This window comes from Acinonyx jubatus, chromosome A2, assembly GCF_027475565.1.
Source record: "Acinonyx jubatus isolate Ajub_Pintada_27869175 chromosome A2, VMU_Ajub_asm_v1.0, whole genome shotgun sequence".
Classification (NCBI taxonomy): Eukaryota; Metazoa; Chordata; class Mammalia; order Carnivora; family Felidae; genus Acinonyx; species Acinonyx jubatus.
Window position 1 is genome coordinate 86,665,377 of NC_069383.1, and position 17,482 is coordinate 86,682,858.

General features: G+C 38.3%; 1 protein-coding gene across 3 annotated transcripts in view; it reads right to left on the reverse strand.

The window, feature by feature from the left end:
• Positions 1-7,836: 7,836 nt before the first annotated feature.
• RELN (reelin) overlaps positions 7,837-17,482 on the reverse strand; it is a 579,194-nt gene continuing 569,548 nt past the window's right edge. For 2 of the 3 annotated variants that reach the window (XM_053218590.1, XM_027071727.2), the window contains one exon: positions 7,837-8,948. In XM_053218590.1, coding sequence (XP_053074565.1) covers positions 8,852-8,948 — 97 coding nt within the window. In that variant the 3' untranslated portion in view covers positions 7,837-8,851. Of the gene's footprint in view, positions 8,949-14,021; positions 14,028-17,482 lie in introns of all 3 variants that reach the window. The other variant, XM_027071724.2, reaches the window with a different exon arrangement.

A 17,482-nucleotide genomic window follows, 5' to 3' on the forward strand; every position in this document is an offset into this window, starting at 1 on the left:
TTTTTGTGAGATGGATAGACCAAAGCCTACCACAGTGTCTGACATTTAGTAAAGCTGAGTTGCCCTTTCTGGCTCTCCCTTGTGAGAATTGGTTAACATCTGTAGGACTAGGACCCAAGATGGTTTTCTATGTTGCGGGGGTGTGGCCAGATTCTGGTGTGTGGGGTGTGTCTTAGGGAGAGACGCCAAAGACAGCGACCTCCTTTGCGGTTTTGCCAAACTCCAAACATGGAATGTGCTAGAACATAAATGTTGCAGTCAGAAATTTTAGGGGTGGACCAAAGAATCAACTTCACATCATCTAAAATATGAATGTGAGAGAAACTACATCAGAATCAGGAGTGATTGGTTTTCCTCTTTAGCCTTTAAGACCGTTGTTTAGTTTCTTTTAAAATGATTCTTTTAGGGGCGCCTGAGTGGCTCAGTCGGTTGAGCGGCCGACTTCGGCTCAGGTCATGATCTCGCGGTCCGTGAGTTCGAGCCCCGCGTCGGGCTCTGTGCTGACAGCTCAGAGCCTGGAGCCTGTTTCGGATTCTGTGTCTCCCTCTCTCTGACCCTCCCCCGTTGATTCTCTGTCTCAAAAATAAATAAACGTTAAAAAAAATAAAATGCTTCTTTTAAAAACTTTTAAAAATGTTTATTCATTTTTTTGAGAGGGATGGAGACAGAGTGCAACCCACGAACCACCAGATTGTGACCTGAGCTATGGTCGGATGCTTAATCGAATGAGCCACCCAGGCGTCCCAGTTTCTGTTAAAGTGATTCTTAAACAGAATTTGTTTAGATTCTATTGAGGTGTAGAGGTGTTTAAAAGTGTCTAACTGGGGCGCCTGGGTGGCGCAGTCGGTTAAGCGTCCGACTTCAGCCAGGTCACGATCTCGCGGTCCGTGAGTTCGAGCCCCGCGTCGGGCTCTGGGCTGATGGCTCAGAGCCTGGAGCCTGTTTCTGATTCTGTGTCTCCCTCTCTCTCTGCCCCTCGCCCGTTCATGCTCTGTCTCTCTCTGTCCCAAAAATAAATAAAAAAACGTTGAAAAAAAATTAAAAAAAAATAAAAATAAAAGTGTCTAACTTATCACAATATGTCTGCTTTCCGTGGATGGATGGTAACATTAAGGATTCTTGTACTACCTTTGGAGTGAGTTTACTGTCTCCAGATTTACTGAAGCAATATTTCTTATGCACAGTTCTGTGCCTTTTTGTTATTCACATACATATCCATATATTATTCCACCAGTAGTCCTCTCTCCGTAAAAAGTTATGTTTTCCGACCGAACTTCTCTTTCTCTGCTGTAGTGGCATGATTTCTAGACAGTGGGTCCAGACACTGAAATAAGGTAATAAGGCCACTGGAGAGTGGCAGACAGTTCCACCGTCACTGTGTGGTCTCCCATGTCTATAAAGAGAGCATCAATTTCCATCATGTTGGATTAAAAACAAAAAACCTGTAGAAATTCATTTCTAATAAGCACCCGAAGGACTGAACGGGAGATGTAGTATGAATGACAAAACCGGCTCACCTCTGACTGGCATTCTTTTAATAATGGCTGGGTTTTGTTTTTTTCTTTTTCTGCGCAATAAATAAATGCATAGTTGCTTTTTGTATTCACTACTTTATTTTGTATGTGCAGCAGTTTGTAGGTACTCCGGAGAAGGAAGCACGAATCCTTAGTAAAATTCTTTTCAGACAATTTAAAATTATAGCTTGGCTGTTGTCCCGGGTTTACCCCTTGATTCCAGTGTCCCAGCTTCCTTCCTCAATTGACTCCAACCACTCCCCATCTCTTGGTTGGATGGACTGATCCAAGGTCATCTGCTTCGTGGTGCCTCCTAGTTAAAGTTGAATTTTGTCCGTGAGAAATTGCCTCCCCTCCCTCGTTCCTGACTAGCCCTCCTACATCTCTCTGGGCTACTCCCAGTGAACCCTTCCTCGAATTCAAAAGATCTGAGACACCTCCCACCCCCATAAGGAGCTAGGCTAGTTCCTGCCTTTGTGTCTTTACACATATTTCTCATTCCCTAATGTGTCTCCCCAATGAATCTGCCTGAGAAATCCTGTTTATTCTTTTCTTTTCTTGCTATAACATTTAGATCTTCACATGAAAATAGTAAATAATAAAAACACACTTTTGTATACACATGACTCATTCAAAACTGAACACTTTACTGTGTCTTACTTGACTATTTTTTAATGTTTATTTTTGAGAGAGAGAGAGAGAGAAAGAGAGCGAGCACACGAGCGAGCTGGGGAGGGGCAGAGAGAGAGGGAGACACAGAATCCAAAGCAGGCTCCAAGCTCTGAGCTGTCCGCACAGAGCCCAAGACAGGGCTCAAACCCATGAACCATGAGATCATGATCTGAGCCGAAGTCGGACGGAATGCATAACCGACTGACTCACCCAGGCGCCCCTTATTTTGACTTTTAAAATAGAAAAAAAAACATTTTAGGTAGAGTTGATATCTTCCACACACCCCTCTCTGATCTTATTACCCTGCCTGCAGAAACCACTGTCATGAATTTTTATTTACTATTCCCATACATTTTTATATTTTTGCTACATATGCATGTATTCATAAGCAACATATAGTACAGCTGACCCTTGGACAGCATGGGGGTGAGAAGCACCGACCTCAGTGCAGTTGAAAAACTGAGTATAACTTTTGGTTCCCCCCAAATCAAACTACTAATAGCCTCGTGTGGACCAGATGTCTTACTTGTAACATTAACAGTTGATTAATACATATTTTGTATGTTGTTTATCTTATATACTGTATTCTTACAATAAAGTAAGCCAGAGGGGGGAAATGTTATTTAGAAAATCATAAGGAGGGGTGCCTGGGTGGCTCATTCGGTTGAGTGTTTGACTCTTGGTTTCCACTTAGGTTATGATCCCAGGGTCACGGGACTGAACCCTATGTTGGGCTCTGCACTGAGCATGGAGCCTGCTTAAGATTCTCTCTCTCTCCTCTGCACCTCTCCCCTGCTCTCTCTCTCTCTCTCAAAAGAAAAAAAAAGAGAGAAAATCATAAGGAAAGCAAGATACATTTAAAGTACCTTACTGTATTTATCCGAAAATAATCTATATTTAAGTGGACCCATGCAGTTCAAACCCATGTTGTTCAAGAGTCAACTCTATTTGTTTGCAAGATTTAAAACCTGATAAATGGCATCATGGCATATAATCTTGCAACTATTTTGTTGTTATTGTTAATAGGCATGTTCATTTTAACACCAGAGAGTATTTACAAATAAACCACCATTTATCCATTTTCTTATTGATGGACACTCGGACTGTTTCTGATTATTTGCAATGACAAGCAATGCACTTATGAACATTCTTGCACACATCTCTCCGTGTGTACATGTGGGAGTTTCTCTATGATAAATACCTACAAGTAGCTGGGTCCTGTTGTATGTACATATCCAACCTTACTGATATTATAAACATATTCAATGTTATTGCTATTGCACTGCTCTCTACAGGGATGTATTAGCTGTATTTTTAAAAATTAAAAAAAAATTTTTTAACTTATTTGAATTCAAGTTAGTTAACATATAGTGTAATAATGGTTCCAGGAGTACAGTTTAGTGATTCATTACTTACATATAACAACCAGTGCTCAGCCCCACAAGTGCCCTCCTTAATGCCCATCACCCATTTAGCCCATCCTCCCACCCCATCCACCTCCCCTCCAGCAACCCTTATTGTTCTCTGTATTTAAGAGTCTCTTATGGTTTGCCTCCCTCTGTTTTCATCTTATTTTTCCTTCTCTTATGTTCATCTGTTTTGTTTCTTAAATCCCACATGCACCCTAATGTTTATAGCAGCGCTATCAACAATAGCCAAATTATGGAAAGAGCCTAAATGTCCATTGACTGATGAATGGATAAAGAAGATGTGGTATAAATACACAATGGAATATTACTCGGCCACCAAAAAGAATGAAACCTTGCCATTTGCAACAACGCGGATGGAACTAGAGTGTTTCATGTTAGTGAAATAAGTCAGTGAGAGAAAAATATATAACTTCAGTCATATGGAGACTTTAAGAAACAAAATGGATGTGTTAACTGTATTTTCTTAATGTCTGTATTCCTTTTGTTTAATTTTTGACAGAGAGTGTGAGCAGGGGAAGGGCGGTGAGGGGGGGGTAGGGCAGAGAGAGAGAGGGGGGACAGAGGATCTGAAGCAGGTTCTGTGCTGACAGCAGACAGCCTGATGTGGGGCTCACACTCATGAACCATGATATCATGATGTGAGCCGAAGATGGATGCTTAACTTGACTGAGTCACCCAGGCACCCCTATTTTCTGTATTCTGGATGCCCTCACCTCTGGGACCTTACTGACAGAGAGGAGAGACTTCCTCTCCTAGGGCTAGCCAATTCTTAGAGACAGTAAACAACTCTCCAAGGATTACCCCTTTCACATGCAAACTAACAAAGGGACCACCCTTCTTTGAACTGCCTCCTCTTTCTGGCAATTATGCTCCAGGAGGCAATATTACTCTGCCCTGATCATTCCAGGGCCTTAGAAGCAGTCCCTAAACCACAGAGCCTGCAGAAGTCATTCAAACTAGCCAGTTCTAAGCCTGCTTACCCTGCCTTGCCTTTCCCAGGGAGACCACAGCAAAGGCTCAGGCCATGCTTTCCCTCATTCCTTCTGCCTCTTCATCAACCCTGATGCTCCCCATGTGACCTCTGTGTGGTATGGATGCTTCTTCCTCCTGGGCGCTGTCCAAAACAAACTGTCTTCTCAATGGCAATTGTATCCTGACCTGCTGGTCTCACCAGACCTGGATAATAAAGCCTACATTTTAAAACAAGGCTGTCCCAACATAAACCAGCGGTGTATGAGAGTTCTTCTTTTCAATACCCCTATATTCAGATTATGATTTTTGCCTCCCTGATTAGGTATGACATCATTCTTGTTTTAAATGATGTTTTTTTGATTATTGGTGAGGTTGAACGCTTTAATCTTCTGTCATTCCAGTTTTTCCTTCAGTAAATTTTTGATTTAAATGTTCAATTTAAAGAAAATTACATTATTACTTTTAAAAGACTTTATTTAAAAAAAATAGTACAATACTGTATTTTTTTGGTCTCCATCCCATGTTTTCTACACCCAATGTGGGATTCGAACTTACAACCCTGGGATCAAGAGTCACACGCTCCACTGACTGAGCCGGCCAGGTGCCCCCCCCAAATCACATTATTACCTTCTATTATCTATTTGCATGAGTTCTTTACATTTTCTAGAGTCTAAGCCTTTATTGACTGTAAATTGTGCCTCTATCTTCTCTCATTCAGTGGCTGGTTTTTAAACTTTGTGGTCTCTTCTGTTATGCAGAAGTTTTACAACTGAATCTAGTCAAACCATAATCCTATAATCCTTTTCTTATGGTGTGTTTTATGTAATGTTCAAGAAACCCTTTCTTCCCGTGATCCCATAATGATATTTTCTTCTAAAAGTTGTAAAGTTTTACTTCTGCCATATGTCTTTAATCTACCTGGGGTTTGTTTTTGTGTAATATGTCTAGGGATCTAGTTCTGTTTTTTCACTTGAATAACAAATTGTCTTAGTACCACTTGTTGGCTAGTCCATCCTTTCTCCACTTCTGAATAACAAAGCTACCATGAGTAAAAAAAAGTTGATTGGAAGCTACTTGTGTGAGCAAGGTGTTCTGGCTGGTTCATTAGACAATTCCTCAAATTTCAGTTTATAGGTTTTTTTTCCAAGAGAGGAATGCTTCAGTGTTCTGTCTGGATGATAGAAACCTGATCCCAAGATATCTAGATACCCTATCCCCAACCAATAAACATATTTGAAAAACAAATTTTATTTGAAACACATCCTAAATGCCCATCTCAAGTAAATAGTGCACATCTTTATATAAAAGTAAGCTAGGAAAAAGGCATATTATTTAGTGTTAAAAGTGACAACTCCTGGGGTGCCTGGGTGGCTTAGTCAGTTAAGTCTCCGACTTCAGTTCAGGTCATGATCTCACGGTTCGTGGGTTTGAGCCCTGCATCAGGCTCTGTGCTGACAGCTCAGAGCCTGGAGCCTGCTTTGGATTCTGTGTCTCTCTCTTGCTCTCTGCCCCTCCCCCACTCATGCTCTTTTTCTCTCAAAAATAAAATAAAAACATTAAAAAAAATTTAAAAAGTGGCAATTGCCATGTATAGGAAAGTTGAAAAGATAAAGTACAAAAAGGCACTACAAGTTGTTGTCAAAAAATTTCAATTGGCAAACATTAAAATGAATGGGTACACATTTTAGTGATTGCCTATACTTTTTTTAACCTTGAAATGTAAGGACAAGAGTGACCATCTCAATTTGGGGAATTTCCCAAGTAATATACATATCATGTTCTTTATTAGATAAAGGGTAAGATATCTGTGATACTGCCTATATTTAAGATCAGATATATTTAAAAATTTTTTTAACGTTTATTTTTGAGAGACAGAGACAGAATGTGAATGGGGGAGGGGTAGAGAGAGAGAGGGGAAAAGAGGATCTGAAGTGGGATCAGTGCCAACAGCAGAGAGCCAGACGCAGGACTTGAACTCACAAACTGTGAGATCATGACCTGAGCCAAAGTCGGACGCCTAACCCACTGAGACACCCAGGCGCCCCTAAGATTCAGATATTGAGTATAATTTACATTAGAATGTATGGTGAATAAGAGATAACTGTGTAGAAACCATGGAAACTTGGTCATGCAAATATTTTTAAATCTCTGGTATTATTAAACTTTGTTTCTTTTAGGAAGGTAAGTCAGTTGAACCAACAATAGTTGAAGTCCTACTCTGACTACATTTTCAAATTAAATAAGCCAATTACATGCAAGTCCCCACGTACACTATTAAAACTTTGAGGCGATGGACTGAAAGGGATGCCAGCCCTGTCCTCACGGTAGGAAGACAGGTGACTGGGAGTGCTATACAATAGCTTAGCCCTGCTCCCCTGGTAGGTCTATGGCAGACACGCAAGGCATGGAAAGACAAAGCTTTGGGAAAAATTCAACCCCTTCTACCACTGAGAAAACGAACCAAAAATGCCATCAAATGGGGAACCAGCAGCAGACAATTTGTGAATCAAGAAAGGAGAAGTCAACAATTAAGATACAACAGTTACAGACAATCATGGGTCAAATAGTGCACCAAAGTGTAAAATAAGTCATATATTAAATTAGGTTGGCAGAGAAAAGAAGACCTGTATCTCAAGGCAATGATTCACAATGGATTTGATATTAGGCTTAAAATAAAGTTTAGCTAAGCTTCTCAGAGAGATCATCCTTTATCATTTCCCTGTTCAGTGAGAAATACTATTGCCTTTTATTACTCTATTACTTAGATATTTTTTAATCCTCTGGGAAATCAACAAATTCAACAGTACCAACATGCTTTTTATTTGGTAGACATTACAAGCAGGGAAAATGCCCCAATCACCATTTTTATCCTCAACACTTAGCAAAGTGCCTACCACATAGCAAGCATTCCACAAATATTTGCTGAATGAATGCATGAGGGCTCATTATGAGCCAGGTATTTATGTAGCAGCTAACAACATTTCTCAGGAATTCAATAATTTTCAGAATTCTCTATTGACTTTTCTTACTGTAATTACAGAGTGATTAATAGAAACAGAGTGATTAATAGAAATAGAATAAGAGAAACATGGTTGAATTGAAAGTGTGGCTTCATAATTGTTATTAACAGTGATGAAACCAAACACCAGTAAATACATCTGACACCGTTTTTTCCAAAATCAATCAGGTCTCCAAATCTGACACAAAATTTAATTAAAAAAAGTGAATAAAGACAAATGAGCCTCAAGTGGCTTATGGACATAATTTTTATTTAAGTATGGACTTTTAGCTTGGTTCACCCTAGAGTACAACCTTTCAGTTAGGTTAATCGAGAGTTCAGGGCTACAGGGCCATCACAATGTTGCTGGTGTTGGTACAACTTCATCAGAAGGTATGAGAATGACCCGCAGGAAGAACAATCCACGAAGAGAACACAATGAAAACATCCACTGTTTTACAAATCACTCTTGTTACCACAGACACAAAATGGCAGTCACTGTTAGTAAATCAGCCACAGAACACTTTAAAAAAATCTTTAGACAAGGAGCTGGGAACTTTGTGGGAGATAGGGTTTTCATCCACAATTTTTAAGTAGAAAATATTTCAAGGTCAAGCATTTTTCTTATCCACAAAACAACGCTAAACCAACATACATTTTAAGGAGTATATTAAAGGAGATACAATATCTTTACAACTATCTTCTTGAGTAGGTATTTCAATGAATTTTCTGCAGAATATAAGTAGCCTGAAATTCAGCAGCAAAATATTGCAACAAAACAAGTAAATACAGTGTCAGTGTGTTATACTGTAGAAGATAATACATAAAACAAACAATGATAATTTAATCATATAAAACATGATACATAGCTGAAATACAGTCCACTTAAATAGCTTTGTGACCAAGAATGTTAAATTCTGTACTAAATGCCATTTTAAACATAAAATCTCTTAAATTTTTGTGCTTAAACTTTTTTTTTCTGTTAAACTATTTCTTATTTTCAATACTGCCACTGTAACTGATATTACAACAGATCACAATTTTCACGGACACAGCAACATGAAGACATTTACTTATGAGAAAATAAGTCACTTGTCATTAGTTCACAGTGTGGGGAAGTGGTGTGCACTCGGTCTTGAGAAGGGCTTTCCGTTAATCACCGAGTCCTTCACAGAATTTTCCTGATATCAGATGCAGTGCGAGATTTTAAAAGAATGGGAAAGCAACACGTCACATGTTGGAAGGAAAATAAACTTTTTGATTCTTCATGGGTATCGTCTAAGTGACCTTCGTCTTCTGTTGTAGAAGTGCCTGAGCCCGTGTTGTCGTGAAAAATTCATCATGTAATTTTGTTTGCGAGTGCTGTTTAACGTCAGAAAGGATAGAGGCAGGGAAGGAAAGGAGAAAGAGCACGTAAGTCCCATCACTGAAAGCGCAATGTAGTCTATGTTCTACGTTAGCCTGATACTTATTTGAAAATGTTCATGGTTAATAGGTCATGCTGACATTACTCCCCCAAGACAGAATAACTAAAGGTTGACGCCTGTATTCACTGTCTTTGGCCTTGAAGAAAGCCCCTTCTGTTCACTAGTGAGCTCCAAACCGGAAAATATGGTAAATTCTCTTGATTCACAGTGAAAGTGGAATGAAACTGTTCTGGCTTTTGAATTTTATTCTTGGACTTTTTTCTGAAACTGTCCACTTGGGTGGATTTCATTAGAGAGGAAGTGTGTGCTGTACCCACTACCTTATTTAAACACATCTTTAACAAGTAGGAAACAGAATTTGATTCCTTTAGCGAACATTCTCATTTAAAGCTTAAAAAGCAAAAAAACAGAGGAAAAACAAAGTTGTTAGCTGAATCAGCTTGAACTTCTTATTTGATTAGACTCAGGGGCAAAAGAAAGCAAATTTTTCTCAGGAAGTTGGATTTCATGGTCTTCTGCAAACAATAGGCATCTGGGCTCTATAAACATGGTCTTATGGAAAAGAAAGGCACTTGACTGGAAAAAAGATCATAAATACCAAGAAGGTGTAATTAAATGTGTAATTGTGTAGGGGTCATATATTTCCTCCACGTATGTACGTACACATATGCATACATACATATTATACGTGAAGCTGCTAAAAGTACGGAAGATGGATTTTGGGAGTCGGTAGGAAATTGTGCAATATTGGTAGAGACGGTGGTTAAAAGTTTTGGAATGGAAAATATGCTTTAAAAAGGATCGTTATCTATAACATCACTAAAAAGAACCATACTTCTTTCACATGCTGACCTGAGTGACAACCTATCTATAGGTGGCATCAAAATGTGGCTTTAAAAATTTTTTTTAATGTTTATTTATTTTTGAGAGACAGAGTGGGAGCAGGGGAGGGGCAGAGAGAGAGGGAGACACAGAATCCAAAGCAGGCTCCAGGCTCTGAGCTGTTGGTCAGCACAGAGTCCGATGCGGGGCTTGAACCCAGAACTGTGAGATCATGACCTGCTCCGGAGTCTGACGCTTAACTGACTGAGCTACCCAGGCACCCCCCCAAAACGTGGTTTTTAAATGTGAGCCTATCGATATTTTTCAGATTTACCAAGTCTCTTAAAAACTGTGTGGACACCAAGTTTTTTCCTCCTTAATTTCAGGGAAACATAAAATGTATCTGGAGTGGGATAATGTCATGTGTGATCTGATTCCACCACGAAGGTCAACATGACATGAACTTGAATTAGGGTAAAGAGAAGGGAAGGGGCAATTTTGCACTCAGTGGCATGTTTTGGGTTATTAATGATCACTATACCAGGCAGGGTGTAAAATGATACTTTTTTACCTAGTATATTATACTAGATATTACAATTAAGTAATATCATATTAACATTTGTAACATACAGAAACCTTTAAAATGATGATTTTATAGTTGTTTGATCATTAGAAAATATTTATAATAAAATGGCTCAAAGGAAAATACATAAAGTCAGTATCATCAGATATGTTTAATCAAAAAGCAATAATACCTGTGCTGAAAACCTGATAAAAAAATAGACATCACTTTGATATATATATTTTGTATTGAGGTGCTAATAACTTTCTACTCTGCGTTTCTGTATTATCAAACTGCTAGACACTATAGAATGGAAGCTAGAATACACTCTGAAGCCACTGTAGAGAAAAACACACACAAAAAGAGGTTTATCTTCAGTAACTTTACCACCCTTCCTTTCTCCCCTGATGTGACAGTGTTAACATATATCAACTAAGTTGACCAGTTTCAATGTCATGGTTGAAGGATGAAGTGAATTTATTATTACATATTATTATGTTTTTTAATAATTTTATAATAATTAAATATTATTAACTTTATTATTTATTATCTGCTATAAGTACTAATTGCTACCTATGTAAAGTCCAGTTACAAAAAGAGGACAATGAGTTAATGTCTTGAACTACTCAAGTGTCAGGAGAAAAAATCCTGTCGCCTCTTTAGTCACAAAATACCAGGACTGACACTGGTCATCTTCTTCTCAGGACAGTAGGTCATCTTGTGGCCTTTTCCCTGGGTATCATGGTGGCCTCCTAACCTAGTCTTCTCACTCTCTCCCTTTATGGAAAAAACACCACTGAAAAGAAACCACGAGATCCTGATAAAGTATCATTGATACATTGTGCCTATCTTTCCACATACATACAGCGTGTTTTGCACACCAGACTCTGTAAACTTTCCCTCAAATGCTGACTCTGCCTTGGAACAAGCCATTCGCAATCCTCTTGTCTATGGAGCCACATCTAAGCCAACCTAGCCTGATACTTCAAGTTCTCTGCAGGTTTAATCTTACTCTGTTGTTTAAGTCCTTTCTTCCACTACGTTCCCATACAGACTGCTCTAGTCAGAGTCACCCTGAACCTCTTCCATCTGCCTCACTGACCAATCCCCTACATCACTTCTTGTGTTTCTACATTTTTTCCAAGTATCACATTTTATTTATTGCTCCCTGAAGCGATGTCCCCCCTACTTTGAACCCTCACCGTGCTCATTTTCTGCTTTGAATGGAGATTAACTGTGTTCTGTCAGTGTCGTGGCTTGCCCCCCATTCCCTCCCACCCCCACACCACAGCACTGAGACTCCTGCCTCACCCGTGGGTGGTCAAGGCATGTTTGTTGAACTTTTGGTGACTTACTGATTGGATTCCTGTTGTAAATCATTACTCTTTAACTATAAAGAATAACTGCAAAGTTAAAGCAATGAAAATTATTCTGTTGTAAACATGTTTAAAGATACAAGGTACTCAAAGATAATTTAAAATAGTTAAGATATTTTACATAGGAAAAGAAAACTCAGAACACTCAAGATATTTAGTTATCTCGATGCAATCTAGATTGACATGAAAGTGACCTCAATATATGGGAACAAAGGAACATTAAAGTTTTAATGAAAGTTGAGGTGTACATTTAATGGCTTTAAAGCAACTTTTCTATATAACAGGGTAGGGGTAGAGAGACAGAGCGAGGGAGGGGCAGAGAGAGGTGGGGGGGGAGAGACAGAATCCCAAGCAGGCTTCAGTGCAGAGCCTGACATGGGGCTTGACTTCACCAACCTGAGATCATGACCTAAGGTGAAATCAAGAGTCGGATGCTTAACCTACTGAGACACCCAGGCACCCCCTATTTTTGTTTCTGATATATGTAGATATATAGCTATAGATAACCTTATTACCAAAATAATTACTGGTGTGATGGAATTTTAAAGATTTATTTTTCCCCTGCAATTACAGGGGAAAGTAATTTAAAAAAATTTTAAGTACAATGAAAGCAGGTAATATTCATCCCAAGGCATATCAACTAGGCTACTTGGCATATTGATTTGCTTTGGCTGTGCATAGAACTTGGTCCATTTTTAAATTCTCCCTTGTAAGTCATTGAAAGAAGGGAGACTGAGTGTCAGTGGCATGTTGGAAACGCTAACTTAAATTTCCACTATCGCCGAGTGACTTTAGAGACTTAGATGGAAATATAAGACCCTTCTCTGTTTCTGCATAGGGAATATGGATCTTGCAAGAACTTTCAAGAAAGACTCTATGCTATTTTGAACTCTTACTCTTCACTGGAGCCGCTATGTTAGCTCATCAATTATTATGAAAAAAAATTTCAATTGATTTTTATTGGATTTTCCAACAGAAATGGGGAAGATAGAGCCTTGGCAGAAGTAATTTGAGATCCTCGAAATGTAGGCTTTTTTTACTGATCAGTCATTTATTTATTCACATCAAAACATATGATACAATAATTAACACCTTATATGAATGCAGAAGTAAGAATCCAGGGGACTGTCACATCCTTTAGAGAAATACTGGTGAGTACAAGATGAGATGCCGCTGTTCAAACTAATCAATGAAACTCCCCTGAGTAGAGGATGCCGGACATTTTATTTTCAACACCCTGCATTTTTAGGAAGGCTACATATAGATAAATGTAGGCTCAGATATCTCACAAATGTTGAAAATCTCGTATTTATTTTCTCTGCTAAGAGGGAAGAAGAATAATATCTAATAATGTGTACCTCAGGGAGTTGTAAGGATTAAGTGAAAACCCCTAGCATAACATGCAGATGATTAATAAATGATAAAACCATTTTAACTTCTTTCCTAAGTTTTAAAATATCACCACTGGAGGACAAATGTAACTACATATTAAAGAAGGCAAATCTTACCTACGGATAGGATCTAGAACTCACAAATGTTAAGAATAGGTCCACTACTTTCTGCCAATTCACTTACTTTTTAAAAATATTTTTTAATGTTTATTAATTTATTTTGAGAGAGAGAGAGAGAGAGAGAGTGGGAGCAGGGGAGGGGTAGAGAGAGAGAGGGAGAGAGAGAATCCCAAGCAAGTCTCACACTGCTAGCGCGGAGCCCGTCGTGGGGCTCAAACTCGTGAACCATGAGATCATGACCTGAGCTCAAACCAAGAGTCAGACACTCAATTGACTGAACCACCCAGGCACCCCTGCCAATTCACTTATTAATTTAAAACAGAATTAAAAAGTCAAGATACCCGCACTCATCTCCCGCACAACAGATCTTTTGAGAGACATTACATTTAATCAGAGCCCCTAGGTCTTTGACACTCATCTCTAGTTTTTAATTTCTCTAATACAGTCTCAGGCACAGAGTGAAATTTGTTACTCAATAAAGCTATGCTGATTAGCACTCTGTCTATGCTGTTGTGCCCAATATTGCACGTACACTAAAGAATTACCACAATTTTGCTGAACTCTGACTTTACATGATCTAGGTTCCAAATGTCCCAGTATATCCCAATATCATACATAACTTTGTTTTCACAGATCTTTTTTTAATTGCAAAGGTCTTCGACAAGACTTTTGTTAATGCAGGTAACACTGATGAGACTATTAGGCAACAATTACCCAGAATTAGTAAGAGGACTTACCTTACTCTAGTGGAAAACCAATGACAGCAAATAATGAAATATAACACAAGTTAAAAAATGCCTTTCAATGCATGCAGCACTGTGATTAGTCATAAAAGTCTGATCAGGTTTAGATGCAATATAGGATTTTTCATCTCTTTTGAAAATAAAAATTAAAGAAGTTATTTCTTATTCTCCTACACCTGATATATACATATATTTAACTTTTTAATGTAATGCAACATGCAATATTTGCTCATAACCATATGTCAAGGTACATGTAGCTTGGTACTACATTTGGCATAAATGTTGTGTATAAAGTATAAATAGGAAAGTAGTAGTTAATAACTAACCTTAATTTATTGTCTGTTTTTTTCAGTTATTTGCATTTTAGAAAATACTTATTTCCTGAATATATTAAGGAATGGGCTTTAAAAAATACAGAAGTCCTCTACATCAGATAACACAGTCAAATTAGTAAAGGATAAATATGCTTTGCAACAAATGTACTATGCTCATCTCCAAAAATCATTTGTGCCAAAAATGTGACAGTATTTTGATAATGGATAGCATGAGGGGATGGGTCATGATGGTACTCATATTGTTGAAATCTGATAAATGCGTTTAAGACCATAGTTAGCAACATATTGGTTTTCATCCCCAGTAAATGTGGTAATTATTCACTCTTTAGTAAGTCAATTCACAAAGGCTCTTTACCGAGCCATTTGCTTTCAAGGTACACATGCAAAAATTGGCCCACTTCATTATACACATGACAGGTTGTGACTTAGACACGTACACAAAAAAATGTGATGTGTGAATGAGATGCGGATTTGGGTGAGGGAGATTCTTAGGATAAAAGGATGAGTGCCCCACAAAAATGATTAAGACCAAGATTTCTCTTTTATCCTAAGAAGAACCCCACCAGCATGGATCTTGTGAGGGGTCTGCCCAAGGGTGTTCACAAACATTTACTGCAAAATGAATGTTCTCTACTAGCAAGTGAATTCAGAGACATTAGGTTTCTGACATGGTTGCCAGTGACTGTGTTCTGCTATATTGCTCAGACTTTATGGAATAAGGCCTTTTGGTAAGCTAGTGAGGCTGGGAAAAAGTCATCTGTCAATTTAGTACATCTGTTTTATGCCAGGATAGCAGTGGCCAATTCTCATGAAGAGCTTTTCATGGGCAGGTTTTACTGAAAAACATCACCAGGATGAAAAGATTTCACTCTCAAACAAGCATAAAGCATAAGTGACTTTGCTTGTTAAGTGCTAAATGGTGCTTTTACTCTTTTATGATGTGGGGCTTGTCATTCTGTACATCTATATTTATGAAACGCAAATCCTTCCACATGGAGTATTTTAGAATTAACCCATTAGGTTAAACATTTGTTATGTATGTTGTCAATTTAGGATGCATTCCTAAACCTTGAAATATTTTCAAAAGTGCTGAATTTGTTCTCATCAAACTCACTTATGTACCTTTGTAGTTAATATGGGCAGTGCTGAGGTTATTTTCAAGATACCATGCGTGACTGGAATTTTTCTTTCTAGGGATTTTTAGCATGTGTCCTTAGTGCACATGCACAGAAGCAAAACTATGGTAATAAAGTTAGATTAAGGCCAGTGTTCACTCAGAAAAGAAAATACGTTCTAACAATGTAATGGTTTTCCAACCATTAGTTGCAAAAACATATTAGCAGCCATATTTGGAGTCATCAGTTAAGTAGGGCTTGTATCTCTTTAGATTTGCACCCCAGTCTCCTCTCTCTTCCACATTTGAGGAGTTAGCAATGCTAGTTTATATCACTAAATGTTATCATATAAAAGTATAGTGAATTCGAGGATATTTCGAATTAATAGGGATTTATGGGAGTATTCTACCTCCCTGTTTCTTTTTTTTTAATTTTTTAAATGTTTTATTATCCAAATTTTGAGAGAGAGGGAAAAAGAGCATGAGCAGGGGAGTTGCAGAGAGAGAGGGAGACACAGAATCCGAAGCAGGCTCCAGGCTCTGGGCTGTCAGCACAGTGCCCGACGCAGGGCTCGAACCCACGAACCGTGAGATCATGACCCGAGCTGAAATTGGACACTTAACGACTAAGCCACCCAGGTGCCCCTCTACCTCTCTATTTCTAAGTATATATCTGCTGTAGCAAAATTATAATTAGTAATATTTGTGAATCATGAAACAAATCTTGGCTAGCTTCTTGGTGCTTCATTTGGTTGAAAGACCCTTTGGAGAATTATCGTGTTTTATTTTTCTGAATTCTCTGGAACTTTATTTTTTATTTTAAACTCATCAAATGAATGACTTAAAGTGATTATTTTGTAGAGCTATCAAGGGCATATTAGTTAGTGAATGCCTTAAAACCTTTGACTCTTCTGAAAAGAAGTGCTATGGAAGGGGACAGTGGTATAGAAATGTTAAATCCTAACACAAGAGCAAAATATCAAAAAGATGGTTCTGAAAATATAATTTCTGCTTTTCTCCAAAAAAAAGAAAGAAAGGAAAGAAAGCAAAGTATACCCTTTATTTTTAACAAAATTTTGAAATGTCATTAAAGAGCTAGCATTTCCTTTTAAAATTATCTGTGTGATATAAAAAAAAATAAAATTATTTGGTGATATGTGTGAATTATAATTTTTAAATCATTCACTGAAAGAAGACACCGAATGAAGTCCAAATCATGCAACACTGTGCATATGTGGAAATGCTCTTTTCTCATTCAAAATGTTTTAGTGTCTGGAAAGTCTGCAAGAATAATGCACAGTAAGAGCAGACAGGTGCCTGGTAAGTGATAAATTCTTCAGAGGACTAAAATTCTGGAGATGGAATAAAAGTGAAGTCATTACACACAGATTCTTTCTCCAGAAAAATGATCGATATGATAGATTTCCTATAATCCAAACTCGATTCTTGTAGTAACAGCATGATGCCGGTGGCTGCTTATAAAAATTAACAACAACACCAGGTATTCAAGAGGGTCCCTTGGGAGCTATGTGGTGAGGCTTCCTGCTGATGCTCTGAGAGACTCTGAGGAAGCAGGTCAACAGGGAAGGAAGGACAGAGTTTGCTTCAAAGTTGCAAAGGGGCTGTTTCCCACCACGGGAGTATATTTGCACATCTGACCCCACCTGCTCTTTAATTTTGTTCAAGGGAGGGTATTGTGGTGATGATATGTCTCGGAAATCCAAAACTGATAACTGAAATTGTTTGGTTGGGTGGCAGGAGAAGAAATCTCTAATCTACTCACACACATGACATGTTAAGGATTGTCATGTCTACCCCAAGGGCAGTATTCACTGCTTTCTTTTGAGGACTGTCAAGTTTTTAAGTTTCCATCGGAGTTCATAATGCTTTGTCAGGCACACGAAGCCCTATTAATGTAAACTGTCTTGGCAAGAGACTTGAAAGATACAAAGTGTTTATTGACTCTAAATTGGATTCTCAACCAGTTTATTAGAATCACTCCGGGT